The 9235-nt window shown below is 49.0% G+C and overlaps 1 protein-coding gene across 2 annotated transcripts; it reads left to right on the forward strand.

Moving 5' to 3' along the window:
• The first annotated feature begins 427 nt into the window (after nt 1–427).
• Zdhhc24 (zinc finger, DHHC-type containing 24) lies at nt 428–7532 on the forward strand. 2 transcript variants are annotated; one of them, NM_001039100.1, is made up of 3 exons: nt 486–786; nt 1891–2168; nt 5613–6593. In NM_001039100.1, exons 1-3 carry the CDS (start codon nt 506–508, stop codon nt 5906–5908), a joined length of 855 nt encoding a protein of 284 aa, NP_001034189.1. In that variant the 5' UTR covers nt 486–505; the 3' UTR covers nt 5909–6593. The 2 variants fall into 2 exon arrangements, with proteins under 2 accessions (XP_063142894.1, NP_001034189.1); XM_063286824.1 differs by lacking the exon at nt 1891–2168 and having other exon boundaries at nt 428–786; nt 5613–7532.
• The last annotated feature ends 1703 nt before the right edge of the window (nt 7533–9235 follow it).

Genomic DNA, 9235 nt, shown 5'->3' on the forward strand with positions numbered 1-9235 from the left:
AAGCATTGCACGTGAGAAACAGACACCTATTTCTATTTCACAGTCTATAACACCAAGGCAGCAAGTTGTTTGGGGAGTTTTCTAGGGTGATGGAGACACCCGAGCATTGGGAAGGGCTCGGGGCCAGATAATAGGGCCAGCCAGGTCTATTAATACCGGGGTGGCTGTAGAGCAGTGAAGGGAGAATGTGCTGAGCCGGGAAACCCCGACGCCCCGGGGGCTGCAACTCAATCCTCTCGGAGTGGCAGCAAGCCACACCAGGGGGGCGGCCCCTGCTCGGCGACGGCTTCTTTTTGACACCTGGGCGCCGGCACCAACCGGATTTCGAACATCTAGTCAGTTAGCCAATCACTTCTCTGTATACGTGGCCCCTCCCTGTAAGTCTGGAGCGCTACGCACCCCTGAGGAGCTCCTATTGGTCGCGACAGACATCAGTCCGCTGCTATGCCCTCCCCAATACGGAAGCAGTGGGATCCCAGCTATCCGAAAGCCGGTGGATCGGACCATGGGGGAACCCTGGGCAGCTCGGGGCACAGAAGGAGCCCCCGCGCGGATGCCAGTGGTGTTCACCGCGCTGTGGGCCGCCGTCGTGGTCCTGGAGCTGACTTACGTGATGGTACTGGGGCCTGGGCCGCCCCCTCTGGAACCACTCGCCCGGGCCTTGCAACTGGCGCTGGCTGCTTATCAGCTGCTCAATCTGCTGGGCAACATGGGGCTCTTCCTGCGTTCGGATCCCAGCATTCGAGGAGTGATGCTGGCTGGCCGCGGCCTGGGCCAGGGCTGGGCGTGAGTGTCGGACTTGGGAGCCCCCGGGCAGAAGCGGGTTTTGGGGGGCGTTGGAACCAAGAGAGACCCCAGAACTTGAGGTGTCAGAAACCAGATGATGTTAGCATCCGGGTTGTTAGTGCCGTAGAACTCCTTTAGAACCTGGCATCCGCTACTTATTCATTCAGATATTGAGCAGGTACTGGTCTGAGGACTCAAGTGAAAACAGGTGCCCGACCTCATGGAGTTAATTTCAGTGAGGAAGGGGCAGTATTATTATCTGCCAATAAAAAAGCAAATTGCATAAAATAGATGGTAAAGGATGATAATACGGAAACAAAAAATAGAGCAGGGTAAAGAAGGCAAGAAGGGCAAATTTCAGTTATTTTTTATTATTTTTGTCTTGTATACACGATGTGTGTTGGAGTCCGGGCACCCATGCCAAGGCACACAGGTGGAAGGCGGAGGACAACTTTCAGGAGTTGGTTCTCTCCTACCACGTGGGTTCAGAAGAGTGAACAGGTCATCAGTCCTGTGCAGCAAATGCCTTTAACCACTGAGCCATCTCCCCAGCACAAAATTTCAGTTTTAAATAGATGGTCAGTTTTCAGCACAAGGCTTTTAGGTGATGGATCTGTTAATTAACTTGATTAATTTACATTTTACTAAAAAGCCATAGCATCTGCAAATATATTGACTAACTTATCCATTTGCAACTAAAAACTGAAATAAGTGGCCAAAGTGGAAGTCACTTGGGCATTTGCACAAAGCATTGAGGTGGTGGAGTGAACCACTTGGGAAATTTTGAACTGGTTTCTGGAAGAGAGAAGCAGAACAAGAAAAGGCAGAAGCCACTGTATGCCCAGAATATTCCAGAACCACAAGGTCAGTGACTGGAGTGGAGAGGGAGAAAGAGATGTTAGTGGTGGAAGTACTTGTAAGCCTTTGAAAACGTTGCTTTTCAATGGGCATGTCACAGGAGGTACACTAGTTGGAGGTGCCTGGCAAAGGCAGTGACTGTTATTGCTTTCCCAAGATGGTCTCTGAGGCTGAGGTTGGGCATGGTCTGGGGCTTTGAGAGCTATTGGAGGCACTGACCTGTGTCCCCGCCCCCACTCCCTGCAGTTACTGTTACCAGTGCCAAAGCCAGGTGCCACCACGTAGTGGGCACTGCTCTGCCTGCCGTGTGTGTATCCTACGTCGTGACCACCACTGTCGCCTATTGGGCCGCTGTGTGGGCTTCCATAATTACCGGCCCTTTCTGTGCCTCCTGCTTCACGCTGCTGGTGTCCTGCTCCACATCTCAGTGCTGCTGAGCCCTGCCCTGTCAGCCTTGCTGCAGGCCCACTCAGCCCTCTACACAGTGGCTCTCCTGCTGTTGCCCTGGCTCATGCTACTCACAGGTGGGGAGCTTTCTGAACTTTCTGGGAGCCAGAGACCCTTGCACTGGGCTGGGTAGCAAGGCCCCTTCCTGTGGGAGTGTGCTGTCCAGCTGGTTCTCTTGGCCAATGCTTTGGGGACCCAGGCAAGGCCATTTAAGGAGAGAGGGAAGCCTGGTCCCTAGCTGAGTATGAAGTACTGTACTTTATCCAGTGCTCCAAGGGAAGAACAGAGTTCTGGTCCCCAGAATCAAGAAGGACCCAGGGTTTACTACAGAGGAAGAAAGGCTCATTTGAGAGCCCATGGGTTGTTGGGATACTAGAAGGTTATCTTAGGGGAGATGGACCTAATGGTCCAAATACTCTCTCTCTCTCTCTCTCTCTCTCTCTCTCTCTCTCTCTCTCTCTCTCTCACACACACACACACACACACACACACACACACACACACACGGAGGGAATAAGTACCATTGCATATACACAAACCCTGAAAGGAAGGAAAGCAGTCCCATGGACACAGAGAGAATAGAATGGTGGGTCAGAACTTGAAAGCCATAAATGCTGGGGTGAGAGATGGGTCTGATTGGATGGGGCAGTGGGGAGCCAGTGGGGTTACAGGCAGGGAAGCTTCCCTTTGGGAATTGGGAGGAGACTTGATTGAGTTCCTGGGTTCTGGATTGTTGAGTACTCCTCTTTCCTCAGACACCTCCCAAGATCCAAGTCCCATGGATTTGCGCATTCTTTGTCCCTCTGGCCAGAACACTCCAGGCTTTGCTTCCTGAACCCTTCCTCCTGACCTTTCCATTACTTCTATTAATTTTGTCTGCAGCCTCCTTGGCCATCCTGAGAAATCACCATGCCTCCTCATCTTGTTGAACCCTACCTCTGTCCCAAATAGCCCCCCCACACACACACATGCACACACACACACATACATGCACTAGCGCTCTTCTCGGTGGTTCTGTGTTTTCCAAGGCTGGGTTCTTTCCTGAAGTTATAGCTTACTTCACTGTCCCTAGATACTGATTTGGGCTCACAGCCCCTCAGCCCCAGGATCTGTTGAAACCAAGAGCACCAACTGCCAGCAGCACTGCCCATGCTCAGAAGGCTTGCTTGGATATCCTCTCTTCCTTTCTTCTCTATTTTCTTCCTTCTTTCCTTGCTTTCTATACAGTCTTGCTGCGTAGCCTAGGCTGGCCTTGAACTCATAATCTGCATCCTCAGCTCTCCAAATACTGGGCCTACAGACATGTGCTCACTTCTGGCTTCCATTTCTCGGCCTGCGTTTTCACTCCCTCAGCTCTCACATCTGCACCCACTTCCTGTCAGAACCCAGAATGGGTCACTATTCATCTTGCCTTTCCCGTCTTTACTGCTCCGGTCTAGCTAGCCTACAGCCTTTCATTTCCGCCTCTCTCCTGCCAACATCTCAAGCATCCTAGCTCAACCTCCCTCCCCTGGCTGCTGAGAGCTAGTAGAATACACAATGCCACGTCCATGCCCTGGTTCATCTTATTCTCCATGTGAAACCCAGGTTGACAGGAGCATTGGGAGTCTGTGGGTAACCTGGGTTACATATGGAGCTATAGATGAGCCTGAGCTATTTTTGGCTCAAAAACAAAAGAACAACAATGTTCTTGTGTTCAACTCTCCCACAGGCGTGGGAGGGCTTTTGAAAGCTGGTGTCCCCTATCTGGAGGCCTCTGCTTATTTTGTCTACTCCTGTTCCTGTGCTCCAGCTCTCTTCATTGGTGTTCTTGGGGGTTCCCCTACCCCTTCTTACTTTGCCTTCTCCTTTCAAAGGACTTGAACAGGCTTATATATAGCTGCCATTCTCCTGGTCTCCGCCCTGCCTTTCCTCCTAGGGTGGCACAAGCCAGGCTAGAAAAGTCCAGCTCTCTTCTTGCTTTAGGGACCTCGCAGGTTCAGATGCTTCCAGTGCCACATTCTGCACAGTTTTGCCTGTGGCATCACCCACAGCTCAGCCTTTGATATCCCATCTCTACCTTCTTGTATCGAGTGTAGGGAACCTCTTCTCTCACTCTGCAGGCCCTGCTGTTATGGGAGCTCTTCCCTTCAGGTTCCCACTGCATAGACGTCTGCTGTTCCACAAACTGCCAAACCATCACCACTGTCTCCTAGGAGAGTCTCTTCTGGGTGAATGTTCTCTTTTATCAAAATAGTGAAGTCTAGGGGCTGGGGATTTAGCTCAGTGGTAGAGCTCTTGCCTAGCAAGCGCAAGGCCCTGAAGCGCAAGGCCCTGGGTTCGGTCCCCAGCTCCGAAAAAAAGAAAAAAAAATTAGTGGTCTATTTTCTCTAACCCTTAGTATTTTTTTGCATAACACTTCTGCCATGGTGTGTGTGTGTGCGTGCGTGCGTGTGTGTGTGTGTGTGTGTGTGTGTGTGTGTGTGTGTGTGCGCGCGCGCGGGCTCGCACACTTATGAAGGTCAGAAGACAATCTTGGGCACCTTCCACCTTCTGTTCGAGTGTTTGGGGCAGTAACTCATTGGCCTGGAACTTTGCCAACTAGGCCAGGCCAGCTAGCTGATAGGCTCCAGATACCCCTGTGTCCTCTTCCCATCCAATTACTGCCAGAATTACAGGCATATGTCACCACATCCTGACTTTTATGTGGGTCTTATGGATCTGAGCTTAGAGCCTCATGCTTACAAGGCAAACAGTTTACTAAGTGAGTCATTTCCTCAGACCAAGAACTCTTATTGATTCCAGACACATCATTTTAGGCAGTTGGAGGTGTACGACTCGGTAGATTTTTGTATATTTTTAAATATACTAAATGTCTATATTTACTATATAGTATAGTACAATCTTTACTGTATTCTAATTGCAAAACATTTTCACTCCAAAGAGAAATGCTGTGTCTAGTAAGAGCCCCTCTCACATCTCCCTAAATTCCCTCAGCCTTGACCATCACTAATGTGCTTTCTGTGCATGCATTTGCCCATTCAAGACAGCTTACAGAAAAGAAAGCATATCCCACAACCCATGGCCCTTCATGCCTGCCTTCTTTTTTTTTTTTTAATATTTATTTAATGTATATGAGTACACTGTAGCTGTCTTCAGACACACCAGAGGAGGGCATTGGATCTCATTACAGATGGTTGAGAGCCACCATGTGGTTGCTGGGAATTGAACTCAGGACCTCTCTGTAAGAGTAGTCAGTGCTCTTTACCACTGAGCCATCTCTCCATCCCTGCTTCTTTCACTTAGCAGTGTTTTCATGGCCTCTGAAGGTCAATTAATTATTCAGCAGGCGCTAGCTGCCTACTGAGGCCCAGATGGTAAATGTTATACTTTTCTATGTAACACAGATTCCAGGTGTAACTAAGTAATTGAATTTGCAGAATGGAGGCCTGAGTTTCTTTGGTGGAAGGAGGGCAGGATTGGGGTCTGGGAAGGCCAGTCAACTACTCTTCCCTGAGACCCTTTCTGTTTTCTTCCCACAGGCAAAGTGTCTCTGGCTCAGTTCGCCCTAGCTTTTGTGGTGGACACGTGTGTGGCCGGTGCGCTGCTGTGCGGTGCTGGGCTGCTTTTCCATGGGATGCTGCTGCTTCGGGGCCAGACCACGTGGGAGTGGGCTCGGGGTCAACACTCCTACGACCTGGGCATGAGCCACAACCTGCAGGCAGCCCTGGGGCCTCGCTGGGCCCTAGTCTGGTTCTGGCCTTTTCTAGCCTCTCCTTTGCCTGGAGATGGGATCACTTTCCAGACTCCAACTGATGTGGGTCTCGTGACTTCCTGAGTCCAGGTAGAACCAGAACTGAACAGGGCAGAAGGGAGCAGAGGAGCGAACTGAGAACATTTTAGCTTCCTGCTAGCCACAGGAGGGCGGCCAGATTGCCCCTTTCTGTGTGTAGTGGGCAGCTCCAGCTCCTTTGAACCTGCCCAGTGTGGGCTCTCCCATCGCTACAGTTGGCCCTTTCGGCAAGAGGTCTCCTTGGGCTGACTGGCTGCCTCTCTACAGCGTAGTAGGGTGCCCACCTGGCTCATGGCCTCCCCCATCTTTGCTAGGTTCCTGTCCCTCAATTTGTTTTTGGTTGCTGTTGTCCAGTTCCCATGGCAGACCTGGAGACTACAGACTGAGATCCCACTGGGCCAGGGCTCTGCCTCCTCTGGCCCTGGTAGGGTGTGGTGGGATCCAGGCAAGGAGAATCCACACCTGCTCTGGAGAATAGCACTCCACAGAAACATGTCTGCAGCAGGGTTCGAGGAAGCTCTTGTAGCTCACCTGTATGTGGGGCCACAGTTAGGATCTTTGTTCTGTAAGAAACAGAAAAGCCCTGCTAGACCACGTGACGAGATTGTGGAGTAGAAATGTAGACCTTACTGGCCTCATACTCAAGGAAATCCACCGGCTTCTCCTTTCTAAGTGCTGGGATTAAAGACATTCGCTACCATGCCTGGCCTAAGAGGTTAGATTTGAACCCAGGTCTTTGAATCTGCTTTACTTTTGCACAGTTGAAGTGAGAAAGGGAACATCAGGGCCAAAGTAACTAGCTTCCAAGCGTTCCAGAGTTCGTGAAGGGTGATTTTTTTTTTTTTTTTTTGGTTTTTTTTTTGGAGCTGGGGATCGAACCCAGGGCCTTGCGCTTCCTAGGCAAGCGCTCTACCAGTGAAGGGTGATTTTAATCTCTCTCTCTCTCTCTCTCTCTCTCTCTCTCTCTCTCTCTCTCTCTCTCTCTCTGTGTGTGTGTGTGTGTGTGTGTGTGTGAGTGTGTGTGCGCGCGCACGAGTGTGTGTATGTGCGTGCATGCACGGGCATGTATATCTGGGTGCCCATGGAGGCAAGAGGAGGGCATATTGTTTCTGAGATGTGTCCAAATTACTGCATGTAGTGGTATGGTACTCTTTTTTCTTTCCACACGAAGATCTGAATATACCATAAGCAAACATTTTCTATTTTCTTCCACTGGTCGTTTTTCTACCCTACCCCCACCCCAGGCACACTCCCCTCACTAGAGTCACCCCACCCCCACCCCAGGCACACTCCCTCACTGGAGTCACCCCTAGAAGCCCTTGCTCTCCCATACCAATCTGGGAACCCACTCTTCAGATTTCACCAATGAAAGCCCACCCTGAAAGAAGTGGAACCCAGTGGACTGTATGTTAGCTTGGAGAAAACAGAGTCTGTGAGATCCAGCTTTTCAGGTCGTGAACGTGGGTCTGTCTCCTCAGTGGGTATTTTTATTTTTTGAGACAGGGTTTCACTTTGTAGCTTTGTAGCTGTGGTTAGCGTAGAAATTACTCTTCAGACCAGGCAGGCCTCAGACTCAGAGATCCACCTGTCTCCTAAGCACTGGGAGGAAACGTGTGCACCACCACACCAGCTTTAAATATTTCAATAAAGTTTGTTTTTCTGACACAGATCATGTCTTTTGAGTGATTTTATTTTTATATTTTATATTTTAATGTTATTATAAAGGATTTAGGAAGAAATTGTTGAGCACACATAAAGAGCACTAATTCCTTAAAGATTAATTTTCCTTTTGTGTATATGGGAGAGGCATAACTGTGCCATACATAGCATGTGTGTGGAGGTCAGAGGGTAACATGGTTCTTCCCACTGTGGGGGACCTGGGATTGGATTCCAGTCACCAGGTTTGGCAGTGGGTATCTTTACTTGCTGGGCTCTCTCAAGCCTCATTGTAGGTTCTTTTACTGTATTTGTGAACATAACATCTTTATTCTTACTCTAAAAAGCCATTTTGGTGGAGACAGCATTCAAACTGGCCTGGAGCTATGTAGCCCAGGATGGCTTTGAACTTTCATTGAATTCTGGGCTTAGAAGTGTGAGCCACCACACCTAGCTTCCTTTTGCATTTAAAATATTTTTAAAAGACTTATTTACTTATTATGTATTCAGCAGTCTGCCTGCATGTATGTGCAGGCCAGAAGAGGACACCAGATCTCATTATAGGTGGTTGTGAGCCACCGTGTGGTTGCTGGGAATTCAACTAGGGACCTTTGGAAGAGCAGCCAGTGTTCTTAACCACTGAGGTATCTCTCCACCTTTAAAATATTTTTATAGGGAGCTGGAGAGATGGCTTAGCAGTTAAAGAGCACTCATGGACTGCTCTTCCAGAGGATGAGAGTTTGATTCCCAGCATCCACATGGCAGCTCACAACTGTCTGTAACTCCAAGACCTGACACCCTCACACACATACATGCAGGCAAAATACCAATAAAAAGTAATTTAAAATAGTTTTATGGTTCTTGCTTCTCTGCATGGGTGAGATCACTGTGCAGTGTAGCATGCACCTTCACGTTGTTTTAAACTTTATGCTTATGAGTGTCTACCTGTATGTATGTAAACCGGGTGGGTGCCGAGTGCCAATGGTCAGATGCCCTGGAACTGGAGTCCTAGCAAGTGAACCCTGCCCTGTGGGTGCTGGGAACTAAGCCCAGAGCCTCTGCAAGATCAGCAACTGTGCTTCATCTCTGAGCCACCCGCTCAGCTAGACTGTTTTATCAAATACATTCATTATGAAATTCTAATTATACTGTAAAGAGAATAAAGTACCCAATCTTGGGCCTGGAGGGTGAGGTCAGACCACAGGAGTCTCAGGCTGTGCCCCTTGGGGGCTTTGCTGAGGCTGTGGGTGGCTCTGCACACTCTGCATACAAAGGGCCCAGGTTTTTGTGTAAAAACAAAGCCTTGCCATCCCCCTCTCCCCACCCCAGATGAAGGACTCTGTATTTTTACCTCATTCTCTGGCCTCTGGTTCAATATCAACTAAAGCCCTTGAGCACTTCCTATTACCCCCCCCAATAAAATAATTATGAGTTTTTGTTTAATTAGATGCTGTTAGGCTACACACACACACATACACAAATAAAAGCAAAACTTATTAAAGATAAGAAAATATAAGGACTGAAGAGAGGAGTTGAGAACTAAGAAAAACAGTTTGAAACTTTAGAAAAGTTCACAAAGTTCTCATTCTCAGAAAACAAAGCAAAAAGATGACCATTAAAGGAGAGAGAAGAAAACTAGGATCAATTTAGTCCTCTCAGGAGTGACCATTTGTCAGATGTTGGGCTTACCTGGAGTCCCAGAGAGAGACCAACAGG

Source organism: Rattus norvegicus, chromosome 1 (assembly GCF_036323735.1).
Source record: "Rattus norvegicus strain BN/NHsdMcwi chromosome 1, GRCr8, whole genome shotgun sequence".
Taxonomy (NCBI): Eukaryota; Metazoa; Chordata; class Mammalia; order Rodentia; family Muridae; genus Rattus; species Rattus norvegicus.

Excerpts from the sequence above, each read along its gene's own strand:
- Zdhhc24 (NM_001039100.1), top strand. The coding sequence starts at position 506 with ATGGGGGAACCCTGGGCAGCTCGGGGCACAGAAGGAGCCCCCGCGCGG. Across the intron at positions 787-1,890 it reads GGCCTGGGCCAGGGCTGGGC|TTACTGTTACCAGTGCCAAA; the intron begins GTGAGTGTCGGA and ends CACTCCCTGCAG. Across the intron at positions 2,169-5,612 it reads CTGGCTCATGCTACTCACAG|GCAAAGTGTCTCTGGCTCAG; the intron begins GTGGGGAGCTTT and ends TTCTTCCCACAG.